The 17,462-nt window shown below is 35.1% G+C and overlaps 1 protein-coding gene and 2 long non-coding RNA genes across 3 annotated transcripts in view; 2 read left to right on the top strand and 1 right to left on the bottom strand.

The window, feature by feature from the left end:
• LOC142226179 (uncharacterized) overlaps positions 1-17,462 on the top strand; it is a 248,939-nt gene that overhangs the window by 121,921 nt on the left and 109,556 nt on the right. The window lies entirely within an intron of this gene.
• LOC142223918 (uncharacterized) lies at positions 13,790-14,299 on the bottom strand. The gene is made up of 2 exons (XR_012718964.1): positions 14,061-14,299; positions 13,790-14,003 (listed from the first exon to the last, which is right to left on the bottom strand). It is a non-coding gene; the product is annotated as an uncharacterized LOC142223918 (long non-coding RNA).
• poe (E3 ubiquitin-protein ligase-like protein poe) overlaps positions 15,162-17,462 on the top strand; it is a 41,173-nt gene continuing 38,872 nt past the window's right edge. Inside the window, exons 1-2 of the mRNA XM_075296045.1 lie at positions 15,162-15,300; positions 15,461-15,555. Coding sequence (XP_075152160.1) covers positions 15,179-15,300; positions 15,461-15,555 — 217 coding nt within the window. The 5' untranslated portion in view covers positions 15,162-15,178. The remainder of the gene's footprint in view (positions 15,301-15,460; positions 15,556-17,462) is intronic.

Raw genomic sequence — 17,462 nt, 5'->3', positions numbered from 1 at the left:
TTGTTGCGCACTGATTCGTGAACTTCACCGATAGTGTTTGGGATGTCGTTTCTGTTTTCTTCCATGGCGAGCTCATTAGGTTTAGCACCGAATATCAGATCTCCAGGCAACTTCAACTCAGTTCCGAATAGAACATTGGCCGGTGTTCGAGAGGTGGAATCATGAATGGCAGATCTATACGACAGCAAAAACTTTGGTATATGCTCGTCCCAGTCCCTCTGGCCGTTGTCCACCACTTTTCGAAGATGTTCCTCCAGGGTGCGATTAAACCTTTCTACCATGCCATCGGATTGTGGATGTAATGGCGTAGTCCTCGTTTTCTTGATACCAAGGGATTTACACATCTCTTTGAATATGGCCGATTCAAAATTTCTTCCCTGGTCTGAGTGAATCTCGGACGGCACACCGTAGCGACATATCCAGTTTTTGTTGACAACATCCACAATCTTTTTTGCCTCTTGGTTTGGAATTGCATACACCTCCGGCCATTTGCTGAAGTAATCCATGACCACAAGGACATAACGGTTTCCAGAATCACTTACTGGGAAAGGGCCTGCCACGTCCATTGTTATTCTTTCAAACGGGGCTCCTGGTCTATATTCTCGCATAGGACCTCGACTTTTCCTTGTTGGACCTTTCGCCTTCATGCACTTCTCGCAATTGGCTACCCATTCAGCAATTGATTTCTGGCATCCAACCCAGTAGAATCGTTGCTTCACTTTATCGGCGGTTTTGGTTATTCCCAGATGACCTCCACTGGGACCATTATGGAACTCTGCCAAAACGTCTCTTATTTTGGAATCTGGAACGATGATCAAATTTCGGCTGCTCTTGCCATCTTCGCTTTCCCATTTACGTTGCAGGGATCCATTGACTAGAACTAAACTTTCCCATTGAGCCCAGTATGCTTTCATAAGTGGACTTTTGGCTGCGATGTCTTTCTTGCTGGGTTTCTTATTTTCTTGTTTTGCCGAAATAATTTTTCTCAGAATGGGATCTTTACGTTGCTCTGTTGACCAGTCTGTGTCAGATTCGATGTGTAACTGCCTGACATTTACAACTGTCTCCTTTGGTTCAGCCTTCGAGTAGCGTCTGTTTTCTACATTGCAATGCCGTCGTGTCAAGGCTTGATCAATAACTTGTTTGCCACCTTTTCTATTATCCGCAAAATTTGAATTTGAGTCGCTTGGCTTTGTGGTCGCCTTCTTCTGATTATTATTTAATGGAGATGGCGAGATTGACCCCGACGTTTTACGCCACGCTTTACATTCCCGGGAAAGATGTCCAGCCTTATCACAGTTATAGCATTTCATTCCAGATTTATTTGCTTGCTGCTTCATTTCTTGCATTATCTGCTTTAGAGCCTCTTTTACCAATTCAATGACCGATTTCGATTCTTCACACTCGGTCTCTACTCTGCGTACTTTGTGAATTTGAGGCCGTGCCAGCAATCTCGTAGTCTCTTGTACAAGTGCAAATGTTACTGTTTCTGTGAATGTAGCTTTTTGTGCGGCATATGTTTCACATTTTATCTCAGGGTCTCGAATGCCATTCACAAAAGTCTCAATCTTGATACGATCTATAAGAGGATGATTCTCTCCAGGGTATGCCAAAAGCACTAGCCGCTCAACTTCTGTTGCGAAGTCTTGTAGGGTTTCATTCGATTTCTGGATTCTTCCTCTCAATTCCATTCTGAAGATGTCCTGCTTGTGCTCTCCACCATACTTGCGTTGAAGTGCCGCTATTACTTCATTATAGTTATTTCTAGAAGCAGCGGGAATGCTTTGTATCACATCAGCGGCGTTGCCCTTTAATGCCAATAGAAGTTCAATTGCTTTGTCATTGTCGTTCCATAAATTTCGAGAAGCAACCATTTCAAATTGAGCCATCGAAAACAGGAGGTTTGGTTTTCGAGCCCTCGATAACGCGCACTGGTCCACCTTTAATTTCCAGCTCTGACATTTTTCTTTCAATGTGTAGAAACCTCTCATCATGAAACATAATTTTCTCATCCACAGAAATAATCTTCTTATCCAGCTCCCCAATTTGGCTTTCGATATGGTCCACACGTTTTTCCATGCCTTCAGCAATTTGTTGAAGATTCTTATTTAGAATTCTAGAATTTTCGTCCATCTTTTTTGAATTTTCGTCGAATTTTTCTTCCAATTTTCTAGAATTCTCTTGCATTTTTAGAGAATTTTCTTCCATCATTTTTCTAGAATTCTCGTGCATTTTTAGAGAATTTTCTTCCATCATTTTTCTAGAGTTCTCTTGCATTTTTAGAGAATTTTCTTCCATCATTTTGCTCAGAACATTGAGCATTGATGTGTAATCCACAACACTCGAAGCCACTGACGGAGTTTCTACACTGCTGGTATTGACGAGTATTGATTCATCAATGTCTTCCTTATAATCAAATTCGTGCGTCGCAATGTCCATATTACGCCGTTCAAACTCTTCCAGTAGACGCTTTTGAAGCTGGGCCTTATTGCCTGTTGTCGGCAGCTCCAGTTTGCTCAATTCCTTTTTTAAGTCTTCCACACGAAGCTCATTAAACTTCATTGTAGATTTTTTTTCGTTATTTCACTTCCGACACCAATTGTTACGTTTTTATATTTAGGCGTTTTTAATTACCCGACAATTAAAACACAGTTCTTTTAAATAACGACAATCTACAATTTATTTACTATGACTCCACACTTTACAATTCGTTCACACTGAAGTTATTCGTTTGACGCTTTAATTAAGACTGACTCGTTAGCAGCATGCGAGCGCTTTTATATATGACGGTGTGGCAATACGAGAACATTCTGGTAGCACTACAATATTCCGGCAACGCCAGAACATTCTTAGACAATGCTAGAAGGATCCACGACCATTAAGATGTTCATCTGGTGGCTGCCAAACACATACACACTCACATAGATATATGTTCGCATTACTACACAACAACAATAATGACAATAGACAATGAGATGAAATGAGAATGCAGAATAACAAAGCAAAAGGCTGAGAGTAAGAACTAACATTTCGGTAAGCAAACAAAAGAACATAAACGAAATTCAGGAAAATACTAGAAAATGAATAAATGATTCCAACAAGTGATAGCGAAATTTTATCGTTACAATTTGAAATTTTAAATTAACGGAAACTAATTTAAATAAACTTATATCTATAATTATCAAATTCGTAACAATATATATATAATGGGTACTTGAGGTACCCATTCACAACTAACGCAAGCTATGTAAGAATTAAAGCGGACATCTTACTCATTTACGAGAGCGGTGGTTTTGGGATCCAGAGATGAATTGTGTATATATCCCGAGGTATTGCGAGAACAGGGCAATTCAAATAAAACACAGATCAATTTGTCGATTGCGAGTCCAAAAAAGAACTTGTGCCTTTCATCATCGTGTAGAATCGCGCAAAGATGATCTGGATTTAATGGACATTGAAGACTTGGTTAAAGTAGGTAAAAACTCAAAATGTGTCCATATTATGGAGCCAAAGAATTGATTGAAGATGCAGACAATGTATTTATGTCCTATAACTATTTATTGGACACATCTGCACGGAAAGCAAATAGAATTGAATTGAGCAATACCTCATAATATCGGAAAGATAAATAATAAATAATTTTTATGATTTTTTATAATTTTTAATGGATTCTAACGCTTGTCTGAAACGTTTGACCTCGAATATTTTCAAAAATGCATAATTTTTTCAGATTGAATTTAGCATTTTTTCGACAAAATTTAAATAATTTGTACCATTTTATGAATTCTTAAACAGTTTTTAACCAATTTGAAACAAAAAATTTAACATTACCAATTAAAACTATGTATAAAAGATGTTATAAAAAATTGAATGAAAAGAACTTCCTGTTTAGTTAAAATGAAGAACATCATTGGGAGTACATCTTCTGGAAGTTCTTTTAAAGTTGTGCCTTTGGAAGAACTTCCAAATTTTTTGATGGGTAACTCTGCACTTCTGCCACATAGGATCAGCAATAATTTTTTATGAAATAGCGCAATGCCTCATGCAAACGATCCATAAATTCTGTTCCTGGTGTAATACAATTGCTACCGAATCGTTCGTGTTCTCTCACTTCACCTAGGCTCTGTGCTAATCGTTCCAAAGTTCAGCTTCCTTGGCTGAACGAAAACGTCTACTACGCTGTTGATTCATTTTTGCTCGAGGGGCCACGCCTTCAATGGCCAAAAAGAATAATTTCTGTGGTTTAATTAGAAAAAACAACTTGTCAATATAGTTGAATATGGCCTTCAACATATCCTCCTGTTATGTTGATATGGATGTTTGTATAATCGGAATGGAAGCAATTGTGAATAATGCCATTCATATCCAAATAAAGATTATCAAAATCGGGAACCTAAATAGAAGCTCATAATTATTTCCTCCAACTTGTTACATGTCACTCCACACTTACGTATTGTTCCCAGGGTAATTCACTGAGACAAGGATACCGTTCTATGTAATAAACTATTGTTGGCTGAAAACAACACTACACATACACAAAATGTTAACTTAAGTCATCTGCCATTTTAGTTTGACATTATAATTATCATGGGGGATACACACGTTTGCTCGTGACTTTACCTTTAATTAATATGCCTTGATTATGTCCAAGAATTGTGCAGAACTAAAGCAGACACTGGCAAACAATTGCAAGTCCAAGAAGAAACAAAAGGAAAAGTCTAAATCTAAAAAGAATGATAGCAATCAAGTGACCAATATCAGTAAGGAATCATCACCAGCCATATCGGAGGAAGCAGTCGCCAAGGTACAAGAATCCAGCGAGGTGCAGGAAAATAGTATAAGCAATACAAATGGTGACGTTGAGACGAATAAAAAGAGGCTGTCAATGAAATACTAGCGCATGCCGCGGAAGTTCCTTCTCCCAATGACATAATTGTAACAGAAGAGTCTGTTGAACCCAGGGCTGTGGAGTCGAGTCAGTTTTGCTCGACTCCGACTCCAGCATTTTTCATCAGCTCGACTCCGGGTATATATAACTAAATCTCATTTTAATTTGTAGTTCTATTGTGGGAGTATCATAAATGGATCGATATAAAGTATCGTATTTATTTATGTGTAGAAAAATGGTCTTAATTTCACACTTGGTGCCAATTGAACTCTATATTTCAAATTTAGGGCAATGTTTGTCCTATATTTACAATTTTTGATGGCAATTTCGGAACAACGCATTTATGATTCATCAGTCGATAGATATGTATTAGAGGTATAGGAAAATTTGAGTCATTTTTACAAGTTTTCGGCTTAGGTAGTGAGTATCAGTGAGCATCAGTAAGAAAAAAATTGAGAAAATTTGTTATAGAAATAAAATGTGTAAAAAGTGAAAAATTGCTATAGAAATACAATTTTGAAAAAAAAATTGTAGAAATAAAATTTTGAAAAAAATATCAATAGAAATACAAATTTGAAAAAAATTGTGTGTTGAACAAAATTTTGCAAAATTTTCCATAGAAGTGATATTTTGCAAAAATTTCCTACAGAATAAAATTTTGAAAAATTTTCAATAGAAGTAAAATTTTGCAAAATTATCTAAAGACACAAAATTTTGAATGAATTTTTTTATAGAAATAGAATTTTGACATAATTTTCTATAGAAATAAAATTTTAAAAACATGTTTGTGTAGTAAGTAAAATTTTGCAAAGTTTTCTATATAATCAAAATTTTGAATAAATTTTTTATAGAAATAAAATTTTGACAAAATTTTCTATAGAAATAAAATTTTGACACAATAAAATTTTGAATACAAATTTTTTATAGAAATGAAATTTCGACAAAATTACAATAGAAATAAAATTTTGAAAAAGTGTAGTAAATAAAATTTTGCAAAATTTTCTGTAGAAATAAAGTTTTGCAAAATATTATATAGAAACAAAATATTGACTAAATTTCCTATAGAAATAAAATTTTTACAAAATTTTCTGCAGAAATAAAATTTTGACTAAATTTTCTATAGAAATAAAATTTTGACTAAATTTTCTATAGGAAAAAATATTTCTATAGTAATAAAATTTTGACAAAATTTTCTATAATAACAACTTTGAAAAAAGTTTCTGTCAATATTTCAAATAAATTTATATGGGCATTAAAATGGATCGATTCGGCCCATCTGCTAACATTCTAGGAAACATAAAATGATCTCCGTAATTGGAAGTTGATTTTCATTTACAGTCGTGCCGTACATTGCTCGAATGAATAACGCAATGGAAACTAATTTTCGTATAAACGTGTTTACTTACAAAAATATGAAGTGTTTTAAATAATTTAGTTTAGCCGGAGTCGAGCAAAATTTTTGATACTCCGGCTCCAGCAAAATCTTCAGACTCCGCCTCCACAGCCCTTGTTGAACCAGCGCCAGTTTCTAATTAGATATACAATACCAAATTTTATTATATGTATCTCTTTCTTGCACTTGCTGCTCTCCTCTTTACACATTTAAATTGTTCCTATCATATGGACTTCTAATTACTGATACTGATATTGTTCCAAATTAGCCCTTTGGCCTTGGTACATTGACGTAATTCATAAAAAATAAATAAAAATGTTGCTACATTTAGTTCATTAAAGAATAACCATAAATCCATACGATATTATATCAAGCTCTTCAATTGTTCTAAGGGCTTTAATTCACCACCACATATTTCTCTTTCTCATTTATATCATATTAAACGAAAACAATATCTATTTCGTATTTGTTTATTTTTTTTTTATTAAAACGATCAATAATAAATGACTTTCGTCTTACTTGTTAAAGAAGATTCTAAAAGCTTTTAATTATTGGATTAGTGATAGGCTTTGTTATAGTCATGGCATGCAAATACACGAAATGTCTGCGTGTATGTAATGTATGTAATCCTCTTTTCTATATTATCCATTTTTTGAGGCTCAACAAATGATTTCTCACCTGCCCAAAGCATGCGAACGTGTATTTAATTGTTTGTAATTATCCTTTGGTGTGATGTTGGCGGTAGTGTTATGTAGGCATCCAAGTTTCTAACCCACCAAAAATGGCGCATTCAACAAGTTAGTTTTGGTTTGATACAATTTTCTAAGAAATAAAAAATTAAAAAAATTTCTATAAAAATACAGATTTCGTAGATTATTTTTGGCGATATGGACCAAATGTTGTGCGATTGGCCATTGGCTATATTTAACTAAAGACCGATGTGGACCAATTTTTGCATGGCTGTTAGAGACAATATACTAACCCACGTACCAAATTTCAACCGGATCGGATGAATTTTACTCTTTCAAGAGGCTCCTGAGGTCAAATCTTGGGATCGGTTTATATGAGGGCTATATATAATTATGGACCGATATCGACCAATTTGGGCAGGTTTGTTAGAGACCTTATACTTACACCACGTACCAAATTTCAACCGAATCGGATAACTTTTGTTCCTCGTCTCCTTCTGGGTGTTGCAAACATATGCACTAACTGGTCCCCAGTGTGGACAGGGTTTAAAAAGGGGGCGGAGCTCGTAGCCTGCAAGTGAACATTACTGATTCAGGCGTTCGAATACTACACACTCCACGAGAGTAAAAGTGAGTACTAAGTTCGAGTTTATTTGCTAAAGTGAAAACTAAATCAGCAAAAAAAACGGTCCAAAGCAGATTTTCACAAAGTTTGTATTCCTTAAAATGGATTATTAGAAGAAAGTAATCGTGAAAAACGACGAATTTAGCGGCTAAACTCGAACTTAATACTCACCTTAACTCAAAATCCAAACATATTAGTATTTGTTTATTTACTTTTTACCATTTTTCCATGTTCGTTTCTTCTTCTTCTCTGTATGTGACATTCACTTGAGATGTGTTTCTTTCCGAGTATTACTTTAGTTGCCAACTCATATTTTGACAACTAAAAAATCGCATATAATCGTGACTCTGGTGCGACTTGCACTGATAGTTGTTCTGGATAGAACACCAGTGCAACGATTTTCATACAAAAGTTGCTATCAGTGCAAAAAGAAAACAGCCCTTATCTTAAAATTCACTTTTTCTGATTGTTTGAAGGGGCTTTTATTTGCGTCCTTCTAAATGTTTCCAGAAGGGCTCCTAATAATTGCACTCATGCGATACTTTTTTGTAGTAACTTGGCGTGGTACAACTTCTCAATAGTGACGGCGCTTTTCCCAGGAGTTTTGGATATCGTATACGACTGTTTTCGACGTAGTGGGGATTCTCAGAAGCGCCCCCAAATTCAAAAAAAAAAAAAAAATTGGCAGGGTACCTATAAATTGATGTATCTGAGAATCCCCACCACTTCGAAAACAATCGTATACTACATCCAAAACTCGTCGGAAAAGCCATCACTATTAAGAAGTTTTACCACGCCAAGTTACTACAAAAAATTATCGCATGAGTGCAATTATTAGGTGCCTTTTTTGATAAATTTAGAACGACGCCAATAAGAGCCCCTTCAAACAATCAGAAAAAGTCAATTTTAAGATAACTGTAAAAGACACATTGTGGTCAAGTAAAACACGATTGTTTAGATGTTTATTAATTTGAATAAACTTTTATAAATTCTTATAAATATAACATTTATACCACTATCACAAAACATTTAACATAATTTTTTTTCATTATGCGCTTTACAGGTTATCAGTTATTCCGGACGGAATGTCGGTGTTTGTAAAGAATCTTACAGTGTGTCGGATCGATACGACTTGTCGGCGATGAGTAAATAATCGGTAAATGTGTTATAAATGTGCCTTCGGACTTAACTTGAGATGTTTTAGTTTGACAGTTACCATGGAAACTAGAAATTCACATTTACTTGAAATTCACATATATGCAACGTCCCTGCCAGCATTTCAAAGTTCCATTTCATCCTCATCGCTACCACAGACTCGTAAATGTCACCACAACCATCGCGAACTGTGTTGGGGGAAGCATATCAAAAAGTACAAAATGTACATGAAAGTATTTTGCCATCACTACTATTAGAAGAGCCATTTTATTTTTTGTGAAACGCCAAGCGCAACCAGCTTGTTATATTTTATTTAAATAAAAACGAAAATAAAGTTCTGAAAACATAGATATTACGCTTAAAATTGTGAAAGGTATATATATGGTGAACAATTTTCGACTTTCCAAATAGAATAAAGTGATCGTTTTTCAAATATTTTTCCAGGCACGCTGTCTCCATCGAAAATAAAGAAGCTGGCTGATAGACGCTGCAATATGTTAGGTTAGGTTAAAGTGGCAGCCCGATTACGATTCAGGCTCACTTAGACTATTCAGTCCATTGTGATACCACATTAACTAAAAGTACCTATTACATATGGGCACTTCTAGTTTTAACCGTTGAACCTTCTCGATTATTTTCTTCTGTTGAAACCAGATTGTTCCAAAAACATTAGCAGACTGCTTAAGTTAACGTTTTCCAGGTCCGCCAGTAATCTAAATCTATATGCCCCTAAAATATGCTTACGCCTTACACAAAATGCAGGACACTCACACAAGAGGTGTTTTATTGATTCCTTTTCCTCCGCATCATGACAGCTCATACAATAGTCATTATACTTCGCACCAATAGTTTTTGCAAAATCGCCTATCAGGCAGCGACCCGTTATAGCAGATATCAGGAGTGATATCTGGCGTCTCGAGAACACTAGCATATCTAGTGTGCGGTTTAAGTTTAAATGGGGCCATATTTGCTTGGTGTCGTTACAACCCTTGCAATTCTCCCATCGAACATTTGCCATCATGACAGCCTTCTCACGCAGTAAGAGCTTGCAGGTATCCAGAGGCATACCAACAGATTCTAGTTCCCCTGGAATATGTAAGGTAGTTCCTAGCCTTGCTAGCTCATCTGTTTCGCAGTTCCCCGCAGTTCCCAGGCACCCATATTAGGTGAATATTGTGCTGCTCAGCCATCTCATTGAGAGATTTGCGGCAGTCGATGGCCGTTTTCGAGTTGAGGAACACAGAGTCCAAGGATTTTATTGCAGGTTGACTGTCTGAGTATATATTAATGCCAATATTGCTTGGAGCATTACTTCTCAGCCAATTCACAACTTCTCTTATTGCTAATATTTCAGCCTACACTACAGTGATCAGGTAATCTTTTCGCTATTCGAAGTTCCAGATTTTTAGAATATACTCCGAAACCCACTTGGCCATCCAATTTGGAGCCATCAGTGTAGAAATCTATATATCTTTTATTCCCCGGGGTCCGTGTACACCACGCCTCACTGTTGGAAATTAGAGTCTCAAACTTTTTGTCGAAAAGTGGACTCGCCAAAGTGTAGTCCACTACGTTAGGCACATCTGGCATTATTTTGAGGACCGAACTGTGACCGTAACTTTTTTCCGACCACAGCGGTAGCTCGCGCAACCGCACAGCCGTTGTTGCCGATATGTAACTTGCTACTTAAAACTCAACATCATTCTTTTATTAATGCAAAAAATTATGTTAAATGTGATGAGATAAACCGAAAAATGTTATATTTATAAGAAATTATAAATGTTTAATCAAATCAATAAACATCTACACAATCGTGTTTTACTTGACCACAATGATTCTTCTACAATTACCTTAAAATGCACTTTTTCTGATAGTTTGCAGGGGTTTTTATTGGCGTCCTTCGAAATTGATCTAAATAGGCACCTAATAATTGCACTGATGAGAAACTTTTTCGTAGTAACTTGGCGTGGTACAACTTCTCAATAGTGACGGCGCTTTTCCGGCGAGTTTTTGATGTCGTATATGATTGTTTTCGACGTAGTGGGGACTCTCAGAAGCGCCCCCAAATTCTAAAAATGTTGGCAGGGGTATGTTCAAATAATTACAGCGAGCGCAAAGGGAAAACATGTTATGTTATTTTCACATGTCCATTTTCTTCAAAGCCTTTGTTTATTCCTTTTTTCAAAGATTATCTGAAATAACAAGATGTCTATATGCTTCCTCTTTTTTCCAATAGGCTCATGAGTTTAGGTCCTTAAGGCCGGTACTCTGTTCGGTTTTCGCGTTGAAACTCCATACAAAACCAAAAAATGCGAAAAATTTGCGAAATTTTTTCCATTTGTGATACTTTGTTTTTTCGTGTTGAAAAACTGACGTTTATAGCACGGCGCCATTTGCAATGTGAATTAAGAAATAATTTATTTATTAAAAACTATTTGTGCGGGTTTATAAATCAAACACGGACACTATTTTTGTTCCGAAACTATACAAAGGATAAAAGGAATAGCAGATCAATTGCCCAAGGAAAAATAAAATGTTATTTTGTAAAAACAAGCAACAACCACCAACTTAATCCAATATCGCTCCCTGTAAAATAGCGCTCCAAGCTACCTAAAAAAAACGCCGCTTTCTATGTGCGAAATAATGGTTTCCATAAAAAATTTTCGCAAGAATGAACATAGTACCGGCCTTTACATGTATAGGCCGGTACTATGTTCATTCTTGCGAAAAATTTTTATGGAAACCATTATTTCGCACATAGAAAGCGGCGTTTTTTTAGGTAGCTTGGAGCGCTATTTTACAGGGAGCGATATTGGATTAAGTTGGTGGTTGTTGCTTGTTTTTACAAAATAACATTTTATTTTTCCTTGGGCAATTGATCTGCTATTCCTTTGATCCTTTGTATAGTTTCGGAACAAAAATATGGTCCGTGTTTGATTTATAAACCCGCACAAATAGTTTTTAAAAAAATAAATTATTTCTTAATTCACATTGCAAATGGCGCCGTGCTATAAACGTCAGTTTTTCAACACGAAAAAACAAAGTATCACAAATGGAAAAAATTTCGCAAATTTTTCGCATTTTTTGGTTTTGTATAGAGTTTCAACGCGAAAACCGAACAGAGTACCGGCCTTATGAGAGAGTTGGAAAAAAATGGGTGTGATGTTACGAACCTAAAAAAGAAAAGAAGATGAAGAATTTTCAATTTGGTTAATAGGCCTGTTTCTGCACTCTTTTTCATTCAACATTTATGCCAAAAGAAATTACTTCAAGTAAATTGTGTTTTTTTTTATTTTGTTGTGTCTTTATTGGTACCGTATCTTTACAAATTACATTGCCATACAATACATAATGACTAATACGGTTTATTTATAATTATATGATGATACAAATGGAAATTTTAACGGCTAAACTGGAACTTAATACCCACATTAAGTCATTAAATCATTAGGAGATGTCTATTATGCTCCCTGGTGTTCTTTCTGCGTTTAGTTTTCTACAAGGCATATTAAATTGGTAAAGTCATGCAATCAGGTGACTAATATCGACATTCATCTTGTCAAAGGCTTTGTTTACATTTAGTAGGTTTGTTTACATTCTTTGTGTACATAAATATTACAATACAACAACACTACACATACAAAAAATTTCAACTTAAGGGCACCTTATACGGTCGGATAAACCCTGCGACACAACACGTTGCGGCGACAAATCCGACAGTATAAGGTCGTGTTCGGCTGTCGCGGGGACGTGTTGGCATAAAATCAAAACAACTTTGATTTTTTCTGGTTGGGTGGTACAAATCATTGAGTGTAAGGGGATGTTCGACAAACATTATCAAAGACAAATTTATTTTTACATTAAAAAGAGGCATTTCTGCAATGAAATTAATGATGGATTGCCAATTCTGGTTGAAAAGTAAAAAAATATATAAATCTAAACCAGTATTGTGGCAAAAACGTGGAAAAATTCCACTTCCAATCAATGGGAAACCAGACGACAAGTATTTTGAAATTCATCAAGTAATTTGTAATATATTAAATGTGGATTACTTCAGGAGTCATTGTTTTGACACATATACCAGGATTTTCTTCCATTTTTTCAGTAAAAAATGGTTTCACCCACAAAACCTTCATACAACTTCAGGGCTGTTTTCTTTTAGCACTGGATATGCTAAGCCGTTAAGGACTAAAATAAAACAGAGTACTCGTTTATCCAGGACATCTCCAAAAATATGCAACACTGTCATCAGCTGTTTAAAAACAACCATAGAAAAGAAGTGAAATCTTGCATTTTTAATGTATGAAATGCTTCAATTAGTAATAAACATTTACTGCTGCGATTATTTATGACACTGTATCACTTTGAATTTCATGTTTTTCGATAAAATAGTCACAATAAATTGCTATTGTGAATAGAAGAAGCGTCACTTTATCCAAATACAATCTGGCAACATCGGCGCGACTTGCACTGATGAGATATTCTGGATAGAACACCAGTGCAACGATGTTCTGGATAGCCCATACAAATGTTACATCCAGTGCAAAAAGAAAACAGCCCTTTCATTGTTTGTTTATGCTTCTTCTTATTTTTTCATGTTGCCATCACATTTGTTCGTGCAGTGTAAGGGCAAAACTTGAACGAACACACAACAAATAGACGAACCTCTGTCGGAGTGTTTATCCGACCGTCTAAGGTCCGCTTTAAGTGACCTGCCATTTTAGTTTGACTTTCTAAATATCATGGGGTGTACACACGTTTGCTCGTGACTTTATCTTTAATTACCCTGCCAACATTTTTTGAATTTGGGGACTCTTTTGAGAATCCCCACTACGTCGAAAACAATCATATACGACATCAAAAACTCGTCGGAAAAGCGCCGTCACTATTGAGAAGTTGTACCACGCCAAGTTACTACAAAAATGTTTCGCATGAGTGCAATTATTAGGTGCCTTTATAGATCAATTTAGAACGACGCCAATAAGGGACCCTCCAAACAATCAGAAAAAGTGCATTTTAAGATAGTTGTAAAAGAATCATTGTGGTCGAGTAAAACACGTTTGTTTAGATATTTATTAATTTGATTAAACATTTACAAATTCTTAAAAATATAACATTTATACCACTATCACATTACATTTAACATAATTTTTGGCATTAATGATGATGTTGAGTTACAAGTAGCGAGTTACATGTTGCTGCGTCTATCAACCAGTGTTTTTATTCCATGGAGGCAGCGTGTCTGTAAAATATCTGAAAAACAGTCACTTTATTCCATTTGGAAAATCACCAAATTGTTCACCAATATACCTTTCACAATTTTAAGCGTATAATCTATATTTTCAGAACTTTATTTTCGTTTTTATTTAATTAAAATATAACAAGCTGGTTGCGCTTGGCGTTTCACAAAAAAATGGCTTTTTTAACAGTAGGGATGGCAAATTACTTGCATGTACTTTTTGATGTACCTTTTCATGATGGTTGAAGTGACATTTACGAGTCTGTGGTAACGATGAGGTTGAAATGGAACTTTGAAATGCTGGCAGGGTTAATATGCCTTGAGTTTTCTACAGTTTTTCTGAGAAAATAGGAATTTTTACTTTACAGTTTTAATTTTGGAAGCACGCCCGTAGTAGCGGCCAATTCAAAATGTTTTCCTTTTTTAACTTCTTTATTTGTCAATTGTTGTTTTCTATCCCTTTTTTTTGTCTAAACGAAAAATTTTAGAGTCACAAATTATTATACATTATTGGTCCCCCGAACACAGCTATTTAGACACATGATTGCTACGAATACAATTTTAAAGAGGAATTGGAGAAAATGTTGCAAAGAAACCTTCCAACAAGCAAAATAGATAACGAACGTGTGTGAACCTATTTTGTTATAATTACATTTGGACATTTTGTTTGGACATTTTGTTATAATTACAAAGTCTTTGCCTTTTTTCTATGAAATTTATACCAATAATCTGACATATATTTTGAAATGGGTATGCTATTCGGGGTATATTCCAAGTTAGGTGGGTTCACATTTTAAAATTGACGTGTTTTTGAGGAAAACTTGTGTTTTGGACTTGATTTTTTATATGGGGAAAACGACTCGTTTTGAAATGCTTATAAAGGGAAAACATTTCAAACCCCAAAACATGCTTGGTGAGAACGCCGTATTATAATGTGCACAATATATGGGATATGTTCGACACGAGCACTGTCGTCCGGAATAACTGATAGTCTGTAAAGCGCATAATTGTTTGAATAATTGTTGAATTTTAGCATTTTTCAAACGTTTGGGTTTATTGGGATTGTGTTGAAGATATTGAGTACTAATTTAATCAAATTAAAATATTAGTCAGTAACGAGTACTTGTAGTCAAATACTCGTTACTTTCCCAACACTACTCTACAATTTTTCATTAGTCAATTGAAAAAAATGTCTGCTCATAGCGGTGGTGCTACGGACTGGGGTTCCGTAGTTAAGCCACTATTAACAAATAAAAGTGTATTAACTAATAAAAATGAAATCCTGAACATTATAAAGGCTATTACTAGGTGGTAAGTAAAATCAAACTCTTGAATTAGTTAGAAAATCCCAGATGAAAAAGTCTTCTATGCATTTATATATGTATATAGGCATGTGTAGGTCGAACAAAGAATAAATTTTGTATGAATTGCAAATTTTTGGGAAATTGTCTAACATATAATTTATTTTTAGTGAAAATGAGTTTTTCGATGAGGATAACAATTACTTGCAATTTTATACGGCATTTGCTGCTTTGGCTGCGGATAAATTGAGTCAGTGCAAATACGGTAAGTGCAGGAGAAATTTTGTATGTATATTGCAGGTATATGTTGGGGCTGTATGTGTGTGTATGCAATTGCAAACCGTTAAAACATCAATATATCCAATTGGAAAGGGGTGCCCACAAGGCCTATAGAAAAGGAAGTTGTAAAATCAGTTGGTTCTTTCATATCTGAGCATACTTGAAGTCGACAAATTTTGTTTAAATGATTTTTTCGTTTAATTTTTGTACAAAACAAAAATATTCCAACAGATTTATTTTTGGGTTAGCATGCCCGCCTTGCATACACAAGGTCGTGGGTTCGATTCCTACTTCGACCGAACACCAAAAAGTTTTTCAGCGGTGGATTATCCCACCTCAGTAATGCTGGTGACATTTCTGAGGTTTTCAAAGCTTCTCTAAGTGGTTTCACTGCAATGTGGAACGCCGTTCGGACTCGGCTATAAAAAGGAGGTCCCTAGTCATTGAGCATAACATGGAATCGGGTACCACTCAGTGATAAGTGAGAAGTTCACCAATGTGGTATCACAATGGACTGAATAGTCTAAGTGAGCCTGATACATACGGCTGCCACCTAACCTAACCTTTATTGTTGGGAAAGTAAACATACTTTGAGATTTACTTTAGGTGCAAATTCAAATATATCAATTTCAATTTAAGCCATAAATTGAGATGCAATTACAGCATAGACAGAATCATTAACAAAATTGTTTAAAATTAAACAAAATTCTTAATAACAGGTCAAGATTATAACAAGTTCGTCTGTTTAGCGCTAGCGGCCAATGATTTCAATTGGGCTCTGTGTAATATCTCGGATATTGATGCTATTCCCATCGAACTTCAACGTATATACAGTGAAACCTATCAAACTTGGATACTGCAACCCGGACACCTCGGCCAAAAACCGAAAATCGGCCTCCGGCGTGATGAGGCTGGATAACTTTTTTTTTAAATTTTATTAGTGGCTTAAACCTTTCAATACCGAAATAAACCTAAGTGTGAGAAAAAATACAAAAGCGTATACGAAAAAATTTCAGTTTCTGTATTTATGCCCATTTACTAGAGACATACCGTAGAAAAATGGTCTCAACATTTCGTAGTTTTCGTTTATTTTTAAAAAAGGTTGTACAAATGCAATTTAGTGTTCACCAATATGCAAAATACGTATAGTTTATTTAGATTAAAGTCCCTAATATCGAGAAAAAATCGAAACTAAGTGGGAAATAGTTTGATGTCGTTTTCGAATGTCCTCCTAAGTGGACATCGGTAGTGAAAGGGTTTTGTTTGGAGGGAGATTCTGTCACTCTTAACATAAATTTAATTAAAAAACGATGAGTCTTCAGATGTATAACCGAAGGTGTAGCTTTATATTATCAAAGTTTTCGAAAAATCCAAAATTTGTATTGGCCTAATGATGTAAAACTATCGGATTTTTAATATTGAAAGCGTGGTATGAAATAGATTTAACATTTTTATTCAATCAAATATGCTAGTATTGTAGAATTTTAACAAACTCGGCTTGGGTTGAATATTGCTTTTTGCCGTACATCGTCCTTGACTAGGGCCTAAAATATACAAATATATCCACTTCGGCCGAGATCTATAATAACGAACCCGATATTTACATTTCATGGTATGGAAACAAAAATATCTCGCTTATAGCCAGAACGACAATCATTTATACCAAGGATATTTCATAATGTAATTTATATCAAAAAGACAGTTTTGCGTCAAAAACTGAATCGGCCCTTTAATGAAATACATCTGTCGAACATTGGGCAAAGTATCTGCCTTTTCCATTTGTATCCTATCTTTACTGCTGATAAATTTGTAATTCGTTAAATTGGCATTTTTAAAGGATTTGAATAGCTTAAATAAATGGAAATAAATAAAAGATAAATAAATTAAATTTTA

This window comes from Haematobia irritans, chromosome 2, assembly GCF_050003625.1.
Source record: "Haematobia irritans isolate KBUSLIRL chromosome 2, ASM5000362v1, whole genome shotgun sequence".
Lineage (NCBI taxonomy): Eukaryota > Metazoa > Arthropoda > Insecta > Diptera > Muscidae > Haematobia > Haematobia irritans.
The sequence above is the reverse complement of the archived record's forward strand: the minus strand, read 5'-3'. Positions and strand labels throughout refer to the sequence as shown.